The sequence below is a fragment of the Galleria mellonella genome, unplaced genomic scaffold, assembly GCF_026898425.1.
Source record: "Galleria mellonella isolate WM207_F2 unplaced genomic scaffold, CSIRO_AGI_GalMel_v1 utg40, whole genome shotgun sequence".
NCBI classification, from domain to species: domain Eukaryota; kingdom Metazoa; phylum Arthropoda; class Insecta; order Lepidoptera; family Pyralidae; genus Galleria; species Galleria mellonella.
Window position 1 is genome coordinate 1,956,858 of NW_026442094.1, and position 22,034 is coordinate 1,978,891.

The following is a 22,034-nucleotide window of genomic DNA, read 5'->3' on the forward strand; positions in this document are numbered from 1 at the left end:
ATTTAAGGGAAGGGGAGGGGGGAGTTGGATCGTGAACAAAAATTGCAGATGCCATTTGACCATTAAATCAGGAGATTATTTAATAGGATGAAAAAGAAATTCTAACTTGGTCTGTAGGTGTTGCCGATTTACACTAGTTACGTACCAGTAGGTGATGAAAGGTGAAGACCAAGTCAGATCAATTGGATCGCCGTCGTGGTGAAATCACTAGAAATTAATCACAACGTTTATCTGACAAAGTATAACATTATTATAAATGGGGACTGAAGTCCTTTTTATTAACAAACTATAAAAAAATTACTTAAAGTAGGTACAGAAATTCATTTCATGTATTCCATGCTAAAGATATCTATTAAATAAGTAAATAAACAACAATACAAACACATGTAGATAGGTATAGCTAGCAGATAGGTGCAATGAAAGTGATAGTAAGTACCTAGTGATATTTTTGTAATAGTAAAAGATTACCTATTACCTAGCGTTTGCTCTTAGAAAATAATGGCATATATTGCTACCTGCCAGAGCAATCCCTTTCTATAACAATTTCCGTGTTCAACCATATAAAATGTTATGATTTCTTCAATAAATCAACACTATTCTATTGGAACCAAACAGCAAAGTCTAAACACCAGCGGAAAATATGGCTACTAAAATCGCCGTAAGATTTTATTTATTTTATTATTCACTTAATATAATGAACTATAAATTTATATATATATATTATTGCGTCAATATTTTTTTGAGTAACTGAAATCTACAGTTGTAGGTATTTACATACCTCTTTGTGTACATAGCTGCTTACAGGATATAATTTATAGTAATGGCCACTTTATTCTAGTTTACTAGTTTTTTTGCAGTAAGGCCAATTTTGATGTATGTAAACAAAGATTTTTTGTTAATGCAGGTTGTAATTATCAGCTTGGTTGCGGTGATATCGGCCGGGAATCGCACTGAGAAAAGGAGTGTGGGTTGGGAACCGCCAGCGTGGCCTCCAGTGGGTTGGGTGCCGGCTGTACAAGGACATGGTAATATTTTCAATATTATACTTATTTTATTTGTTTTTATGCAACTTATAATGACAAACAGAATGGTTACCATCACCTTAAACACGAACAGCTCAAAGGATATCACAGAATATATTATTAAGTCCATGATACACATACGGGGCATCGCCACACCTGATGACAAAGATGTCATGACTACGTAGTTCAGAAACCTATAATTTTACTGTCAAACATTCATACCGAAACAGGGCCATGCAAGCACAACTGCTTGATCACAGACACACAAGTTTAACAGAAGTCAACTTTGTATAAAATTGCCTTCCAGAAAAAAACTATTGCATTAATGTTCAGGAGGCTGGTCGTCGGATACCAACTCGGACGTGGCCGGTGCGGTGGCGGCAGCAAAGGCAGCCACTGCAGCGGTGATGGCGGCGCAGCATGAAGTCGCTGCAGCGAAACATGCAGCTTTAGAACAGCAAGGAATCGCCAGTGCGAAAGAGGCCGCTGCTGCTCATGCGGCACATAAGAGGTAAATGATCTCTATATATACGTATCCTTACGACGAAACAATGATTGATGCACGTGAGCAAAGTAGCGGAAAATAGCTAGTCTCTCATATTATATTATAAAACAATGTCGGTTCCCCTCTGTCTGTACGCTTATTTTTTTTAGATTACGCAATAGATTTTAATATGATTTTTATTAATTATCTATTAATATATAGAGTGATTCAATTGGAAGGTTTATACTTATAGTTTATAATATTGTTTTATTAATTGTTTTTATTTATTAGTTTGTTGAAATATATGTTATCTTAAACGATTATTGTTATATTATATTAAATATGATAATAATTATTTAAAAGTCGAAAGAAATCAAGCCTGTCAGCTTTTGAAATATTACAAAATGATGTCTGATAGAACTGATCCGCTTTATTAGGGCTACGGTAAGCGATAACATATATTTATATTATAAAGCTTTTAATGAGCTTTTTAGTATTTAAAAAAATTATATTATTATATGAATTTTGATAGGCTATGTAGACAGATATAATAATAATATTATAAGTCACTCCACTGTAGGAATTACAATACGTAATTTTTTTTTTATATAGCTCATAATAATGTAGAAAAAATATAATATAATATAAAGTTATATATATTAGTTATTAATATTATAATATAAAGAAGTTATTCGTACTGGTGTAAGCAATACTTCACATTAACCACTTAAGTTTTTACATTGTACCCGTGTGAAGCCGGGGCGGGCCGCTTGTAAAAAATAAACCAATGTGTAAACAGCGAAGAAGCAGCAAGACAGGCTCGCGCGCACGCCCTGGAAGCAGCACAGGCAGCAGTGCAGTCGCAGGCGCAGCTGGCCGCAGCCAAGGCTCGTGCAGCTGTTGCGCAGAAGATCGCAGCAGCGCGTGAGGCCGCTGCCGCCAAGGCTATACAACGCGCCGCTCACAACCAAGCCGCGCGGTTGCAGAACGCTGGTAACATTCTAGTTTCAAATTAAGTACATTAATTTGGAAGTCAACATGAGTACACACATATTCACTTTTAAATAATTACGCAAGCCAGTAATGATGCAGTTGCATTCGGGAAGTATCTATTAGTGTCATAGTGTATTCAGTGATATACGTGATGCTATTCATGTCTATTCGCCATGGTTACCTCTTTTCATGAGATTAATATGCTATTCTAAGTATCAGAAAAAAAAATTAAATATATATTTAGGCATAGTACTATAGTCTAAAGGAATAGTAACGTATGAAGGTCATCATGGGTGTCATAGTATATTCCATGAATATCATCGTTCTATTCATGTTTTTATAGAGATGACGGTTACCACTTTCCAGCAGTTATCGATACATCTGGCCTCTTTAAGAGAGTAAGCAAAGAGAACCCGCATATAATCAATAACAGAACTGTTCTTCAACAGCAATAAACATATAATTTATTACATTTTCTATTGTCCAGACATAGAGGCACTGAAATTATCAGTGATCCAGAGCTCAGGAGCTGCTGGTGCCGCGGGCGCCGCACAGCACGCCGCAACGGCCGCCGCTGCCGCTCTCCGTCCTCAGGTTTACACACCTGAAGCCACTTGGCCCAAACCCTGGACATCGGGATGGACACCATCCCCTAATCCTTGGAATTGGCCTTGAAAACCACATTTGATATTTAGAATGCTTCGTAATCTACGTACAATATTTTTGGCTCTGACAACAAAGTTGGTTTATAATTAGGCTTACTACACGTATGTGTAATATTGTTACCTATACTTATTTAGTTTTTTTTATAACTTCATCTATTTGTATAATAGATAAAAAGTATATTTGTAATATAGAAAATATAGGTACCCACGTTATGTTTTTATTATGAATAAAATATGAAGAAATGCCTAATTTGCTTTTTTTTTGGTGTTCGTAAGATTCCTAAAAATTGATAAACATTTATCAGACGAGTCGATTATTTCTCGTTTCTTCATTATAGTGAAAAAGGTATTTTATTTTATAATCATTATCGTATCAGACGTTAACTGCCCAATAATGAACATAGGCCTCCTCCATAGACTATCATAAGGAACGGCCCCAAACTAAAGGACTGGAGGGCGATTTCCTCCTGGTATTTGCCATTGGGGGTATTCCCAGTAGTTGCCACGCTTAGCAGGAAGACAATTTTGTAATATTTTTGAGTGCATGTAATTTTGACATCATTAAAAATTTTATTTTACTCTTTAGGCGACACACCTCTGTTCTGTGTGGAAATACTGGTTAATCTTACACTATCAACTGTTTTATCAATAAGATAATGGCTTAGATAGCAAGTAAGTATATGTACCTATGCCGTGAAAGTAAACTTATGTACCTAGATACTATTAAATTTAAAAGTTATAAATATTCGGAGACATATTATTATCATGCTACTGTAAGTAGGTAGCTATTTTAACGATAATGAATAATAAATTCGATATGTAAACATTTATTTATTAACTATAAATAAATATTTATTATTAGGTTTTCTATATCAGATTATCCATATATATTTACTTATCAGTAGCATATTTTTATTAAAAAATACTGAATACCTTTAGAGATACTAGCTTCAATTGATTGGTAACTTACGCCTGCGCGATTGCATAACTAACGGGAGATGAGGCTCCATCTATCGCAGCTTTACAGCATCCCAAATCACCTGTCCTCCAAGTTAATGCCTATATTTCTTTAAAAAAATCAGTTTCAATGATCATAATAACCATTTAGTACGGCAATGCAGCTGAAAACATAAGGTAAGATTACGCAATTAGTCTATTGCTCTAGAGACAGTTTCTAAATGGTTTCAAACGTACCCTTAAGAGAATAAAATGGCCAGGGGTGTGACTGAAATATTAATATGCAATCAAAAGTTCCATCCTTGTTTACATAAACTGTGCTAATTTGCTATAAAGCGGTCTTAATGATTTTATAAATAATGTACTTACTCTAAAATATAATTTTAAATAGTAAAAAAAAAAAAACACTATAATATTTACGGTATTTACTCAACGACATAAACAACAAAAACATCTGTTATTTATTTATTTTTGATTTCACACAATAAGTAAAATTATCCATACTCTATTATCCATTCACAAAAATAAAATATTCCATCTAGGTCTATCTAAGTACCTGCCTATATACTACTTGTTTACAATTTTGTTCGAAATTGGTTTTCTTTTATTCATTGACCGATCACATAACGTGCAGATGACTGTAAATGATAAACAGATTTAGATAGGTCTTTGGTGTATAAGTAGACATAGGTTAGATTTAGAGAAAAAACATCCAATATTTTTATATATAAATAACTACTTTTATTGCTGTTCATAATTTTGTTTTTTATTAGAGGCCAAGATAATGTCGTACACAGTCATTCTCTTCGTGATTTGCTGTTACGGTCAACTAGCTTCGGCAGAAATCGACAGACGTCGTTTCTCGAACCCTACGTATTATAATGTAGGAGGAGTCCTTTCTAGCAACGAATCTATCGCATTCTTCAAAGATACAATTTCTGTAAGTTTATTCTTTCACTTTTGTTCCATTTGTCGAGTAAACTAGTTCATAGTGAGTTCAAGTCATCTTAAAAAGGGGTGCATGCATGAGATTAAAGGTTGAAACAAAACAAGAAATGCCTACCTTATAACATTAGCAGCGAAATATTGCTCATTTATTAATAATGTAATAGATCTACGATTCGAGTTAAAAACATTTTTTTTGTAATAATATATAATAATATCAAGGATACGTTTGTGTACTAAAGTACAATCAAATTCGATCAGCCATTTCAGCATGTCTGTAAAATAAATCTTTTATCAAAGTTTGTAACTTTCACAATTTATTAGGCACGTATAAAAAAAAAAAAACAAAAAATAAATTATATTTTATTAGATATTATTTTTTAATTGCTTTCAGAAATTGAACTTTAAAGATCAATATGTGCCTCGCGGAGTTACTTATCATGATTATTCAATATTGATGGATCCAAATCCTATAAAAACTGCATTGAATGTTTGCAAAGACCTCATCGCACATCGAGTAAGTTTATATATTATGCATCTGTAATTATAACTAACGTTATAAATTAAATTGTCTATTGTTTTCTTCTATTTTTCTGTGTCTAAGTCATAGTCAGTTTGTGGAACTAACTTTACTTCAGAGTTAATGTAAACCTACGTATAATAAATACGATATTATTATTAATCTTATAATTTTTTTCTCAGATTTACGCGGTTGTCGTATCTCATCCCCTCATTGGTGATCTGTCACCGGCAGCGGTATCCTATACAAGTGGCTTTTATCATATCCCAGTTATTGGAATATCGTCAAGGGATTCTGCGTTTTCTGATAAAAATATACACGTCTCATTTTTGCGTACAGTACCACCTTACTCTCACCAAGCGGATGTGTGGGTTGATGTACTGAAACATTTTAATTACATGAAAGTAATTGTTATTCATAGCTCAGATACAGATGGCCGCGCTATTCTGGGGCGGTAAGTCCTGTAGTTTCTATATTGCATTCATTATACACGAAAACTTCTGATCTAGCTCGTTTTGTAACTTGACATAAATGTAACTCATAGACAATTTTATATGTGAGATAAAACGGCAAAACTGTAACAAGGTAATTTGATTTTTTCATATCACAAAGGTGGCAAAAAGCATATATTTCTATAGACGGTTACTGTCATCGTCTGAAGAGCTAAGCGTTCTGGACTTTCACATTTTTAATATCAGTTATTAAAACAGAGAGAAGCTATATATTTTACTATCGTAAATGCACGCCACCATACATACATTACATACGATTACCTATTTTTTAAGCAGGTAAATATAAAAAAATAATAATAAATCAATTCCTCATATAGGTTTCAAACTACATCCCAGAGTATGCACGATGATGTTGATCGCAAAGTTGTGGTTGAGCAGGTAATTGAGTTTGAACCAGGATTGGATTCATTCAGCGATAAATTAATGGATGTCAAAGGTGCCCAAGCAAGGGTGTTTCTTATGTATGCAAGGTGAGGAACATTCGAGATTCAAAATTTATGTGAGAAACATGCGTGCAAATGTTAACAATATAATTTTGTTCGACATGTTTAGTCTGTATGACATACTAATTTACATACATAAGTCAATTTCATATAATGAATCATCGTTATATATTCAGATTTAAAATATAAGTAAATAATAATAATTGTCAGGCGAGAATAAAAGAACGACTTGTTATCATTATCATCCTTTCTGCCTAGTACTATGTATTCACAAACTTTAGTTACCTTTAGATAAAGGTACGATGCTGAGTCACATACATGTGTCTATCACTGTCTTCCTGGAAGGCATCGAGATCCTCACTCCATCTAGTAGGGTATCATTCTACGAAATCCAGCTTTTCTATTTAAATGATACTCCAAAGATTGTAAACACTGATAATAAATACCTACTTCGCTCCTTATTAAGATAAATTCGTGTTGTTTCTTTTTCACGCGACTTATCTTAAAGTTTTTGTATAATCAGCACGCAAGATTGCATGAGCAATCTTAGTCTAATCGCCACGTAAGGTGTAGATAGGAACAGCAGTATCCCAAAGGCTTTCTTTCTGACCTTTTAGCCCGAATATCGGTATGTTGTTTTCCCCTCAGATAGTTATTTTCTGGTTTTTCCTTTTACTTGTTTGTATAAGAATGTAAACTTATTTTATTATTTTATTCTATTACAGCAAAACAGATGCCGAAATAATATTTAGAGATGCAACATTTTTAAATATGACAACTGCTGGCTATGTGTGGATGGTGACGGAGCAAGCTTTAGATGCAGCGAATGCTCCCGAAGGACTCCTTGGACTGCGTCTTGTTAACGCTACGAACGAACATGCTCATATCCAGGACTCTATGTGAGTTTATTAATAAGATCTTTAGATATTCTTAGTTACGTTAATGAACAAAATGTCCATCATCATATTATTATCATTTTAAGTAATCCATTGAATATGCATATAGGTCAAGCTAAACATAGTATTCCCATCCTTAACAACCCATACAGGTTGACACAAATCGCTTCCAAAGAAGAGAAAAAAGATCATATTACGAGAAATATTACGACCACGACCTGGTGCAATCCATGCCACAATGTCGACTATAAAAATTAGATATATAGGTACTATTTATCTGCATTTGCGTCGCGTTAAGTCCCAATAGTGTATTTAAAATAGATTATAATGATGTTTTCCTGTTATTCTTCATCAGAAATATAAACATAAGGGTAACTGGATTAGGCATATAATATCATTTGGAATTCTTTTTACCTATTTACTTTTACTACTTTTACTAGACATGTTTATTGTTTTCTGACAGTTACGTCTTAGCATCAGCCATTAGAGATATGAATACTACCGAAGAAATTAGTGCACCACCGTCTGATTGTGACAACTCGGGATCTATTTGGACAACTGGCCGGCTTCTGTTCGATTACATAAGAAGGCAGAGTTTGGAAAACGGCGCCACCGGTCACGTAGCATTCGACGATCACGGGGATAGAGTCCACGCTGAATATGACATGGTCAATGTTCGAGCACAAGGAGAACATGTTGCTGTTGGGAAATACTTTTATTCAAAGGCTAGTCCATTTTTCACATCTATTTGTATTGTATCAGCTTATATCGATACCTTAGCTTTAATTATGCTACCGTTGGGAAGTTTGCTAACTAATGTTGGCTTCGAAATTTTTTAATCGCACAATATTGGAATACGGTTTATATATTATAATAATAATATTTTTATCACAACTAATTTATAAATGTTTTGGGTCTGTACGGGAATTAAGAATCGTAATTAAAATAAGTATTATGATTATTATGATTGAATTATATAAATAAGGTTAACCAAATTAAGTACCTTTCTAAGAATTTTATGAGTTAAGAACGTGTACGAAATGAGATATAAAGTTAAAGTAGAAAAAGTAATAGGCACAGTATACGAGTAGCACGTTGTTTTATATAAAATGTGTCGGTTCGATTTTAAATCTGACGAAATAATACCTATTTTCTAAAATAGTTTAACCATTTAGTTATAATCTATCCAACATTCTAACTAAGATTATAGTCATGAACATTAGAATAATGAAGTTTCAGTGATAATAATAAATAAATAATAAGTAAGGAAGTTACGTTACAAGTAATAAATTATATATTTATAGGAAACAAAAAAGATGCGACTGGAACTAAAAGAACACGAGATTATATGGATGGGTCGTAGTCCAACTAAGCCCGAAGGTTTTATGATTCCTACTCACTTAAAGGTAAGTTAATGAGTGTCTTTTTTGTAAAATTTTAAATCTTACTGACTTTAGGTTCCCTATTAATTATAAAATAAATTAAAGGCTCTTCTAAGTTACAACAAATAATGTAAGACCAAAAGAAAATTGGCTGATCTGTGAAAAAACCTGTATATGTCTATTTTGTTGACTTTATATATGCGCTACGGCACTGATAATATAATATAATAGTTGCAGCATATAGATAGCAATAATAATTCTTTAATAATAAAACTAGCTTTTTTTATTTCTTTTATTATATGTACAGAACGAAATAGAAATCACTTGTATAGATACAAATATTTCTTCCCCCCCATGCGAACACCACGCGTCTAGTTGTCTTCATATGAAATCTTTAAATTTTTTATCGTTTTTCGACCTGTAAAACATGTTTAGTTTCACTGGTAGGAGGAATCTTCGATTTTACCGTGTATCTCAGCTAATTGTTATTATATCAATTAATTGTTTTGACAAGCGAAAACTCTTAAATAATAAAAAAATAAATTAATTGGACTTTATTACTTTAGGTATTGACTATAGAGGAGAAACCGTTTGTATACGCCCGAAGAGTGGAATCTGAAACTGATTGTATTGCCGAAGAAGAAATTCTCTGCCCCCATTACAACGCAAGTGACGACTTTGGTAGTCTTTAATTTTTTAATCCATTATATTTTTCCGGAAATTATCCTTAATCTTACTGTTTTTATAAATGTAAAAGTTTGAAAGAATAGATCTAAAAATGAACGTTTTTTACTCTTCCATGCAAAGATTACTAAACGGATTTGATTGAAATTTAATACATCATAGAATATAGGATTTTTATATATATAAAGTATGTTATGTTCAATGCAATTTTCAATGTAATGTCCAATACTTATAATTTTTTTATACAACTTAGAATGACACACAAGCTGACGGCCCACCTGATGGTGACCGTCACCTATAGACATGAGCAGTACCATGGATATAACAGAGTATGCTGTTTCGCCTATGATACCTTCCATGCGTTGCCTTTCCTGAGGAATCAGGTGTTATTCCTCTGTAAATTGTTTGTCCTGGCTGACATATCAATGCACAACCAAAGCTTCTAAGTCTAAAAAGTTGAAATTTGGAATATCGGTTCTGAGAAAATATTTTGAAAATTTTAACATAAAGGAAAAACACGATACCACACCTGCAAACTTATAGGCAACAGTAATATTATAAACGTGAAATTAAGTTCATTTATTTGTTACATCTTAGCTTTAAAGCTCAACCAACACAACTGCAATTTTTTTTATCAATCAACTGTTGTTCTTATATTGCGAACATGTTGTAGGTCAACTTTACTGCTGTAAGGGGTTTTGTATGGATCTGTTAAACAATTTAGCGAAAGTTATCAACTTTACATACTCATTAGCTCTATCTCCGGATGGACAGTTTGGAAATTACGTAATACGCAATTTTTCAACACCTGGTGCCAAGAAAGAATGGACGGGATTAATTGGTAAGGCGAATTTTAACCTAGGAGTTAATTTATAAACCGACTTGATTTTAACAAGATTCTTTTCTATGCACTTGGCATGTATTTTTAACGTTGCTATTAATGCGTAGACTGTAAACAAAAATAAAACAGATATAATAAACGGGATGAAAAAGTAGATACGATTTTACATGAATTTGATTGCATATATAAAAATTTTAATCCGCAACTATCTTGCCGTTTTAACAATATTTTACTCGTATACTATTTGCCGTGGCATGGTACCTACATTTTGTAGTGTTACAACATATAATTTAAACAACGTTTCTTTGCTTTTATTTCTTTAGGAGAACTGGTTTATGAGCGAGCAGATATGATTGTAGCCCCTTTAACAATAAATCCAGAGCGAGCAGAATTTATAGAGTTTAGCAAGCCATTTAAATACCAAGGTATCACCATTCTGGAGAAAAAGGTACGATTGTTAAAAGATTGTTGTTTGTGTTTGCTAACATTTTATAACATTCTATTTGAAGCATTTTGGGATGTGGGTTTCTTATCAGCTTACCTACAGACTTTAGCTCCGTATGTGTTATACCATGTGTGTTGTACAGTATATTGTGTTATATCTTCTAATAATGGTATATTAATGTATGTGAAAATTATATTTTAATCACGGAGTGTATCTACTCTGTGATTTTAATTATAAGAATACTGAATTAACTGAAGTACGTGTATTTTTGACGAGAATGCTCAATCAATTTGGAAATTTCCGGGACCTTTAATTATGAGGTGCAATGGCATAAGCATTACTCTTACAGTTAAAATATAATATGTGTAAAATGCAGCTTAAAATATATATTTTATTTATTAATATATTTACTTGATCAACAGCCATCCCGTTCATCAACCTTGGTGTCGTTTCTGCAACCGTTTTCAAACACCCTATGGATTCTAGTAATGGTGTCAGTACATGTGGTTGCGCTGGTGTTGTATCTTTTGGATCGATTCTCTCCATTCGGAAGGTTTAAGCTTGCTAATATAGACGGCACTGAAGAAGATGCTTTGAACCTTTCCAGTGCAATTTGGTTCGCATGGGGCGTGCTCTTAAACAGTGGTATTGGTGAAGGTAAGTCAATATTACGAGAAAAATCTTTAGTTCACTAGAAAAAACTGATTGTTAGGAATATGAAGATTAATTACTATCAATGTATCCTGTTGGACTGATGTCCACGCAGTAATCCCTGAAAACCATTTCGGTTAATTTCTCTATTGTAAATTTGCAATTATGGGCCCATTGACTTAACTTCATTCTTATCGTTTTATCCTTCACTAATTCCACATCATTGAATACTATTAGCATAGGTCGTTCAATGCATAAAATCGCTGTTTACAATCTAGGTGTTATAATTATTATGTCACTTCTATTTTACGCGGTGGACAGAGAAATCCAAACTTCAAAGTATTTATAGAGGAATAAATTATTATACGAAGGCATTAACAATACACTGTAATGTTATAACCTTAATAAGCACCTTTTAGACAGAATTTCAGAAAAATACCTAAGATAACTATTAAAACAATTTAGGTATACGTATAAGTACTTATTGATTATAATATTATCGGATATAAAAAATTAGACTCCTATTGTAATAGACATTTTTTCTAGGAACACCACGTAGTTTTTCAGCAAGAGTATTGGGGATGGTATGGGCTGGGTTTGCGATGATCATCGTAGCCTCATATACTGCCAATTTGGCTGCTTTCCTTGTGCTCGAGAGACCAAAGACCAAACTTACAGGGATCAATGACGCCAGGGTATGTGTAAATACGTATTCGTAATTTTTTATAAAGCCAATGTCATAAACGGTTGGGCCTAAACGGTGTGCTTATGTACTCTTTGAGATAGCAGTAGTTGATTACATTATTATATTATACAAAAAAATTATAAAAAAAATGATTATAAAAAAAATGTGCAACACCAGATTGTCAGTTGCGATTTGTGGATTATATTAGTTTTATTAGTGTATAAAAATTGCAAAATACGAAAAGTTGGTATGTGATGTACTTGAAGATAAAATAATAATAGAACGTTAAACAATCAAATCAATTTAACGGGACAGGTAATTGAGAGAAAGGTACTTGTAGTTTGAAACCTATGGGCGTAGATGACATGAAGTTATGTTGGATTTGATATAGCTCATGTACGAAGTGGCAAGACAATTATTATTTGTCTTAGGAGAGATTTTGCCTCACTCTGCGTGTTCTACCGCCTGTACAATGGATTGTGCTCAGAGGAATTGTTCAATATGATGCCCACAGCCACTTTTTACCATCGTACAGCTCGCCATCGACAGGGAGTTCATCCTCATGTCTTACAGCCTCAATGGTCGCATACTGCGCGGTTTTAGAGATGTTTCCTCCCACGAACACTCAGATTGTAGAATGAGGTCCCTGCCGAGGATTTCCCAAGAGACTACAGCATGGGGTTCTTCAAAAAGGGGGTAAAGAGGTTTCCTCAGGGTCGGCAACGCGCATGTAATACCTCTGGTATTGCAGGTGTTCATAGGCATACAAGGTAACCACTTATCATCAGGTGGGCTGTATGCTTGTTTGCCACCTCAGTGGTATAAAAAAAGAATAGTACCTACAACAGCTTTATAATTTCCAGTTACGTAATACAATGGAAAACCTCACCTGTGCAACAGTGAAAGGATCTGCCGTGGACATGTATTTTAGAAGACAGGTGGAACTTTCTAATATGTATCGAACAATGGAAGCTAATAACTACGATAATGCTGAACAAGCTATTGAAGATGTGAAAAATGGGTAGATTATTATGTTATTTAATATTTGACGTTCTTAAGCTGCCTATAGTATATTGTACCTTTATTTTCTTGCCGTTAACTGTCCACTGCTGGACATAAGCCTTCCCCAAAAGGAAAGTTTTGCCAGTAGGTAGTAGCCACGCTTGGCAAGCGGGTCGGCAACCGCTGTTAGGCTTTTAGAGATGTTTTAAGAGACACGCTGCTGCCCATCTCTCGGCCTAATTAATTAAAGAATTATTATTATTAATAATAGCATTTAGCTTAACCATTGTCTTAAATATATATATATATATATATATATATATATATATATATATATATATATATATATATATAAAAGGGGAAAAAAAATAATAAGTGCCACACAATCATATTAATAGCCTGGTCCTCGCAATCATTATCTGGATGACATAACCCAGACCCGAGCCAATTTAGAAAAGTTCGTTTCCTACATTGGTCTAACCGGGAATCAAACCTGGGACTTCATTTACCCAAAATCACGTGCCCATCACTGCGGCAATCATCAATAGATAGACGGTACTTGATGATTGATGAGTACAGTACAAGCACCTCGCTTCATAAATTTCGCAGTTAAAAATCAAAATTGGCCCATTAGTAGAAGAAAATTGTTCTATTTTTTGTCCGTTATTATCGTTTCAGCAAGTTGATGGCATTTATTTGGGACTCATCACGATTAGAATTCGAAGCCGCACAAGATTGTGAGCTCGTTACTGCCGGAGAATTGTTCGGTCGGTCCGGTTATGGTGTTGGCCTACAAAAGGGTTCTCCATGGGCGGATTTGGTCACATTAGCTATATTGGATTTCCATGAAAGTAAGTAGTATATTCCTATAAATACTTCGTGAAATCTTTAAATAATTGTATTATATATTATTGTTGCCATAGTTTATTATCACAATTAACTATAATCACAAATATAATTTGTTCACCATAGTAGGTGTTTCTATTGTTACATAAATTATTATTATTACATAAATTACATAACTATTACATAAAGTTTTTAATAAAGTCGGTTTCAAGAGTTTTCTGTAATGACTACCTAAATTGAGAAATGAGCTCAATGCTATCATCATCATCATATATCAGTCTTTAACTGTCCACTGCTGAACATAAGCCTCCCCCTTCGGAGGGTTTTGCCAGTAGTTGCCACGCTTGGCAGGCGGGTTGGCAACTGCAGTTAGGCTTTGGAGATGTTTTAAGAGGGACGCTGCTGCCTATCCCTCGCCCTCTCTTAGTCGATTCTTACGATATTCACGGGAAAGGAAAGAATGGCCTTTTTTATAACTATAGAAATGTTATGAAAGTCTATTTAGTTGTTTAGTTTTAAATTCAAAATTACTAGTTTTGGAACGATTGAAATCAGCATTTTTTTGTGGAACAAAATCTTAATTATATTGTGTAATTAAATTTTATCCATAGGTGGAGTTATGGAGAGCCTGGACAACAAGTGGATTCTACGGAACAACATGCTGAATTGTGAAGAGAATGAGAAAACCCCGAACACTTTAGGTCTAAAGAACATGGCGGGCGTGTTCATTCTAGTGTTGGCGGGCATTATCGGAGGGATAGTGCTTATAGTTATAGAGGTGGTCTATAAACGACATCAGATACGGAAGCAAAAGAGGATGGAGATTGCGCGGCACGCGGCCGACAGGTGGCGTGGTTGCGTTGAGGTAAAAAAAGCTGAGGCCATAGCGGATAACTACGCCAACATCAAACATCAAATAGAAAGCAAAATATAAATTTGTGTTCGCCCCTATATTTAACCATAGTAGGTTAAAAGCGTTATTATAGACCAATATTTAATATTGAAAATATTTATCTAAAATAAATACGTTTCATGTTCATTATATTCTTAATTTCCATCACAAAATCACCCTGCTTGTTTGTGTTTCGTTGGGCAATATCGGATTTTGAGATTTAAAAAAAAATTACTTAAGTACTTACTTCAACATTATACATATTTTTAAATTCTTGATATGAATACCAATGAAATGCTTTGCTGATTTTTCCCCCAGCACGGTGTTACAGACATCCTAAATTACCTACTTATATAAAAGGTGACCGACATTATTTCTTTATAAAATTTATCTATAGAGAAAACAATTAGAAGTTAGATTATCAAAGTAAGTAGATTTGATACATATCTATCTTAAGATTGAAGAATCGAAACTCCAAAAGCTTAGCGGATGTCTCTAAAACAAATACCTGCATTTCACCTAGAGTAGACAACCAACCTACCTATTTTCTTACGTTTCAAAACACCAATTTTAACTTAGATATATTGAATGCGCGCAACAGATATGACATGCAATGCCCTATATTATTGCTTCGCTCCCCTCCTGCACCAAGCATACTGCATGTATCTAGTTTCATACAATTATGAACTCGAATTATGGGTACTAAATATTAGTTAATTTCAGAAACGCAAGTCGTTGCGAGCCTCCTTATTGCCGTCGCAGAGGCGCGTCAAATCCAATGGAGTAAAGGAAGCTGGAAGCATCAGTCTGGCAGTGGACAGAGGTGCACGGCGACGCGACGAACCCCGTGTACCACGCTATTTACCAGCGTACACGCCTGACGTATCTCACCTGGTTGTTTAATTTTATTTTATCGTTGTATTACGTTTATTACTACTATCATTACGTCTAGATGGCGCTGTGTAATATAACCAGTGGTTAATTTATTATTTTAAATTTAAACTATAAAAAAATCTGTTTTTTGCCAAGGGAATTAAGTAGTCCTTTTGTTTCCTTTTAAATATTTACTTCAGCTAGACGAAAATTTATAACCTAAGTAATTGAAATGTAATTATAATAAGATTTTGAAAAATTACCTTCTGCATTTGTGGTTTGGATGTTTTATCACGTGGCTGGCGTGTCTATGCCATAATTGCAGAATGTTTTGTTTGTGTTTGTACAGTTTGAGGTTTTCAACAAGATCCTATTAATATGTCATGCTGTTAGTCAATTAAAAGGGATCTTTGCAGTGTAATAAATAATATTTGAACACCAATAGGTAGTAGTAATTCGTTATAGGTACTGATTATAGTAAATAGAGAAATAGGCTGTTTACAGCAATTACACCCGCGTGGGTACGATTATTTCTCATACTTGTTCAAATTTCTGAAATTTATGAATAAATATCTACGTTGTACTAAGAACGCAAGAGTAAATTCAAACTGTCATGTTTGTAATTCCATTGGTTTAGGCTGTGAGTTGATAATCAGCTAATGAAATGTATTTATACAATAATTTATTATATTTGATTTTATTATATTTTATAAACATTAGTTTTTTTTTATATTAATTGTCAAATATTGCAAATATGTACATTTTTGTTAGATTTTATATAAATTATCATTAGTAAATAATCTTATTATTATATAAAGTGAGGTGCACTGAAACAAAGCAGGTTTGATGTTTTCTATGATTGTTGTTCGATTATATTCTTTACAGAAATCGAATTGTCTGTTTGAGAAAATAAAAATTATATTATTGTTTATTTTTAGTAGTTTTAATATAATCGATTTTTAATAACTGATTTATATACAAGGTGCCTAATATGGGATATCACATTAATAAAAGACCGATATTTAACACATCTATATATTTATGTACATAAGAATTTGAACAGTGCCATATGCGAATTATATTAATATCCTATTTAAGAGCTATGGTGCTCCTGAAAAAACAAATCTAAATATTACATTGCCAGGATTGTTGGAACAAAAAGGAATATCTTGTCAACTGGAAGGTTCTAATGTGATACCACACTGCGTTCAGTCAAATCTTTGTTTCGATTTAAGTGAAAACAGCATGGGATGCTGCCATCACCCCAGAACCTTGCAGCCTCCAATGATTCCTTATAGCGAATAACATGAAGCGCAAATGAAATTTAATAACAACATTTATAACAGGAGGGTGGGTATTACATTAAACATTTTAACATACAGATATATTTCATCAACCATTACATAGTGCCGTTGTGGTTTGTGCTACAATACTGCGAGTCGAACGAAGCTGGGATGACGTATTAACTCTTATCAGTATCAATTATCCAATATCTATTTCATTACCTAGTAAAATGGTAACATTGTCTTAATTAAATCTTTTCGAAATCCTATAAACTACGTCCTCTAAATAGATATTACAGCGTGTTAAGTGAATGAATTGTAATAATAAAATATCATTTAGTTAGTTTTAGCCGGCGAAACTTCTCGTACAGTTAGAGTAAAGGGTAATATTAATATAAAATTGAATATACACACTGACACCAGAAATCAGAAACATGATCACACATAATTATACATTTTCTGGCGACTTAACGGGACCATTCAGCAGTATACATTCTAAACAGCGATAAAATTGTACGCATTATTATAATATAATTAATTAGGCAAAAGGAAAACACTAATTATAATATTATTGTAACACTAGATATTACGATTTTAAATAATTGTTAGTAATAACAAGTGTGTGTATAAAGTCACCGCTATACGCTTAATCGGCGAATTTACGGTTAGGGTTACGTCCGAACAGGGCGGTACGTATTTCGGGCAACAGCTGCTGGGCTATCAACTCCAGGCGTGACTCCAGGGTGTTGCTGATCTGTAATGAATCATGACAATGTTATCATTATTTAATAACAATCATTTAAGTTCTAAACTACTGATTTATAATTTGATAAGGCTGAATAAATTTTATACTAATTGGTAGAGAGATGGATAGTATTCAATGATAAACATAGAAATAATTTTATTTGAATTCACATAGACTGAACACTATTTTGCAGATAATGCAATAAATGACAAACACAATGTGGGTGATTGCAATATAAAAATATGAAAACAGTGTGTGACTCATCTCGAAAATAGATAGTAAAAATTCTAATGTTTAGTTATACTAATGGTTACACAAACAAGTCGACTGCCAATGATAACTGCCCCTATAAATATTAATATTAAATATTGTCATACACATATGTAGATATAGTATTAACATTTTGTAAATGTAAATTATGTTTAAATGTAAATATAGTAATAAAATGTATTGCTGTGGTAGTCCCCCATGTTTTACCATTCCTAAGAATTGAAAATAAGACATGATACATATTCTATTTTAATACTAACTCATTAAAATTTTATTGTTAATCATATAACTCACCTTAATACGTCCTCTGGCGGCGATAAGCTCGATACCACCGCAGGTGTCTGCTGGCAGGTAAGCTTCAGTATCCACTTTGAGCTGAACATCCTTCTTAATCTTAGCCTTATAGTCTTGTTGGGCACGGCCAAGCAGTGACTCTACTAAACTCTTGTCTGCCTGTCGGACTCGGATAGTCACTGCAGGCTCCACCAACTGCAAGAATTTTTTTTAAACTAATATTTGTTGCTAAGTTAATAATGTCATAATATGTTTGTCAATAAATTTAATACAATTAAAAAATAAACATAAGATCGCCAATACAATTATAAAAAAATCATATACAAAATTGATCTAAACTAAATTAATTGCAACATTTTAGTAGTTGGACATTGACTATCAATTCATGAAGACTAACTCGACTAAGATCTGTTTCATGAATAGAATAAAGGTTCAATGACACATAAATAGTGTATCTCCTGTCATAACATTACTTGTTATTACAAACCATAAAAGTAACTGTGAGTAATTATTATTTTGTTTACAAAAGATTAAGTAATATGTGAAAAACCACTAATTACCTGGAACAGAGCTTGTACAATGAGTGTAACAAGCAGATCTGAATACAGTTTGGTGTCCTTGGGCACCTCAGCCAGGCGCTTGCGTGCTTCATCCAGTACATTGCGTACATGGTCTTCACGTACTTTCAGCACCTTTAGACGAGCTTGGTTCAGCATGTTCGATGATTGACTGTATCAAATAAATTACTTTTAAAATGGGGCTTTACATAATCAATAATACTAAAATACTAAATTTTAAGTGATTAATTACTACAAAGAAATAAGATACATATCATGCACAACTGCAACTCTAGATGAGGTAGTAGTTTCAAGGCAATTCATTGATTTTGTTGTTGCATATTGATACTAGGAATTTGTTAAAGTATATTTAAATTAAACATTAGAGCAAGCAATGGAGGAGGGCACTTTATATTGGAATCTATATAGACATATTAATATAAGTACCAGAGACTATGAAGAGCACCAATGTTATAACACTAATGTTAGAAGCATACTATTTTGTGCTAAGCAGATCATTGACTTAATTCTTCTAGTACAATTTTTTTATCCATTCGTTTTATTATTTATTTGAAAGTGCCAACATTTAAAATTTTTGTCTAGCTGTTTATTAAACTAGAATTAGTTTAAGAAAAAACAACCAGTGTGATTTTCTAACATTTAACCTTTTATGATAATAATAGATGTGGGAATTAATTATAAGTGATTTAGTAGTGCATTGCTAACCCTATTACAAACATCTGCTTGCCAATTTTTGGATAATGATAGTGTGTCAATTTTAATTTCTGATTAATTCTCTGGTGATGGTAAACAAGATAGAATATTACTACTTTATCAAAGAATACAATTTAAATATTTTGTCGATACTTCTATATTTAATAGGAGTAATGAAAAAATAAATATGCTCTAAATTGTATCTTTTCCAAACACTGAGTAAAATATAGTATTTTTTTAAACAAGATAAGAACAATTTTAGTCTTATCTAAAGATAACAATTATGTAATCATTTTTATCAAATCATTCAGAAATATTATAGAAATATAATACTCTGTTATGTCTAAATGAGAGTCTACACTGAATAATAATTATGCATCTTGTCTTCTACAAATAAGATATAATTAAAAATAAGATTTATAAAAATATTGCTATTATGTGTTCATCAATATTCAATTAAAATAAAAAATAATTAAATCTATAGAAATAAAATAACATAAACATAGAGGTACTTATACACAATTGACACATGCAGAATTAACACTGTAGAGTGAACTTTAAAAAAGATATAATGTAATAAATCATGTGACTACATTTATGATAACTAAGCAATGAATGAAGTATTTAAATTTATTATTTTAAATTCATAAAAAGAACAGTCTTTAAAAACATTTTGTTTCAATAAAGTATTGAAAATGATATATATTTCATGATGCCTATGAAAATACTGAACATGTGTATTTGGTATTCTTATTATATGATTTATAAAAGAAATTATACTATTTATATGTGATACTTATTTGGACTGTTTAGAACTGATACTTATGTATATAAAATCATGATAATGTGTTAAACATTAGAGGTTATAGTCATAAGATCAGTTTGATAGTTGACACATGATTCTCAATTAGGTCATAAGTACCTCTATGCCATATTCTGTTTGCAATATAATCAATGGTATTACAAAATAATAAAATTATGTCACGAGGGCAACCAGTTATAGGTATTCTTTAAATGAGACATACATCTTTTTCTGGAGTTCAACTTGTTTCTCTTTCTTTTCATAGAACTCCATGATCTTGAGACGTTGCTGTTGGACCAAACGACCCTTTTCAATATTGAACTCTTCTTCAGCCTTTGCGTCGATTTCTTCGACTTTTTCGTTGGCTTCTTGCTCGATGAAGCCCATCATTTGCTTGATCTGTTAAACAAAAATATGCCATTTCAATGAAAAAGCTGTTATTCAAATGGGAATACATAGTTTACTCGTTCATCCAAGAATAAGAATTAGATGAAATAGAAGCAGTCTCGATCAATCATCTTGACAAAATCATGTAGTGTAGCATTTGTAACATTCCATTTAACTGTTGTACATACCTGTTTTTGAACATCTGCATCGCTGAGCGCCATGGCTGATAGTTATAATTTAACACCACTAACACGTAAAACAACCGATATTGAGCCAGAAAATTAAAAACTGGCTTGAAGAAGTAAGACGACGCCTATCAGACGTGCACCTTCATTGAACAATCATATGATCCCAGTGTTGCCAAAAAATATTATTTCGTCCCAAAGTCCTTCATAGATATTTTGTCTATTCCAATTGGAATGTAGTAAAAACTAAAAGCAGCGTTTTATAATTCTTTTTATTGATTAGTATTTTTTTAGCAAATCAATCGCATTTCAATATGGATTAGTAAAATATTTTTAATTATCTAATTCTTGTTACAAAATTTTAAAAATATAACAAAATTGTATCTTTATAACAACTTTTTTTAGAAAATATAAAGTGTATTAATAGGCACATACCGTCTTTTACCTATTTAACGTATATTATTAACATAACTTTATTATTGTAAAGAGATGCCTACGTCTGCAAAACTGAAGTAAAAGCATTATAAAGTTTTCAATTTTTGAAAGCGACACTATAATTAATACGCAGCATGTTTATTTATTCAAAACTTGGCTTTGTCTGCTGCTTTATACACATAGATTTCAGAAGTAGGAAAATCAATGAAATGATCATTTTTAGATGACGTAATAAGATTAAACATTTTTTACATTTTAAATTAGACCTTTGTGAAAATCGCATCCAAATCGATGCAATACTTTTGCAAATCGGAACAAACACACAAACGCACACACAAAATTTATAAAAAATATTGTTTTGAGATTTACTTATTGATATAATTTATTAATTTCTAAAATCCTTGATATTATTTTTTTCTAAATATTTCTCATATACAGATATCATATAATTACAATTTTATTACATTAGTGTAATAAACGAGTTTGAATCCCCAAGAGGTAAATTTAAAAAATACTTAATAGCGCTCTTTTAGTTAAGACTAAATTCTTATTAGAAAAGTCGGAACTGAAAATTTATTGAATATTGTTATAAATTTTATAATTATGGATTTGTGTATATTCAGT

General features: G+C 32.5%; 3 protein-coding genes across 3 annotated transcripts; 2 read left to right on the plus strand and 1 right to left on the minus strand.

Moving 5' to 3' along the window:
* The first annotated feature begins 435 nt into the window (after nucleotides 1–435).
* LOC113520245 (uncharacterized) lies at nucleotides 436–3,473 on the plus strand. The gene is made up of 5 exons (XM_026905519.3): nucleotides 436–658; nucleotides 905–1,025; nucleotides 1,356–1,533; nucleotides 2,306–2,499; nucleotides 2,987–3,473. The coding sequence occupies exons 1-5, from the start codon at nucleotides 641–643 to the stop codon at nucleotides 3,172–3,174; spliced, it is 699 nt and encodes a 232-aa protein (XP_026761320.1). The 5' UTR covers nucleotides 436–640; the 3' UTR covers nucleotides 3,175–3,473.
* Nucleotides 3,474–4,115: 642 nt separating this feature from the next.
* On the plus strand, nucleotides 4,116–16,674 carry LOC113520247 (glutamate [NMDA] receptor subunit 1). Its single transcript, XM_052898037.1, has 17 exons — nucleotides 4,116–4,298; nucleotides 4,895–5,061; nucleotides 5,461–5,583; nucleotides 5,769–6,040; nucleotides 6,416–6,568; nucleotides 7,267–7,440; nucleotides 7,901–8,162; nucleotides 8,742–8,843; nucleotides 9,386–9,500; nucleotides 10,177–10,344; nucleotides 10,668–10,792; nucleotides 11,212–11,446; nucleotides 11,987–12,135; nucleotides 12,989–13,146; nucleotides 13,806–13,978; nucleotides 14,585–14,838; nucleotides 15,589–16,674. The coding sequence occupies exons 2-17, from the start codon at nucleotides 4,906–4,908 to the stop codon at nucleotides 15,766–15,768; spliced, it is 2,799 nt and encodes a 932-aa protein (XP_052753997.1). The 5' UTR covers nucleotides 4,116–4,298; nucleotides 4,895–4,905; the 3' UTR covers nucleotides 15,769–16,674.
* Nucleotides 16,675–16,759: 85 nt separating this feature from the next.
* On the minus strand, nucleotides 16,760–21,149 carry LOC113520311 (V-type proton ATPase subunit E). The gene is made up of 5 exons (XM_026905613.3): nucleotides 20,979–21,149; nucleotides 20,627–20,802; nucleotides 18,891–19,059; nucleotides 18,331–18,525; nucleotides 16,760–17,775 (listed from the first exon to the last, which is right to left on the minus strand). Exons 1-5 carry the CDS (start codon nucleotides 21,009–21,011, stop codon nucleotides 17,668–17,670), a joined length of 681 nt encoding a protein of 226 aa, XP_026761414.2. The 5' UTR covers nucleotides 21,012–21,149; the 3' UTR covers nucleotides 16,760–17,667.
* Between the last annotated feature and the right edge of the window lie 885 nt (nucleotides 21,150–22,034).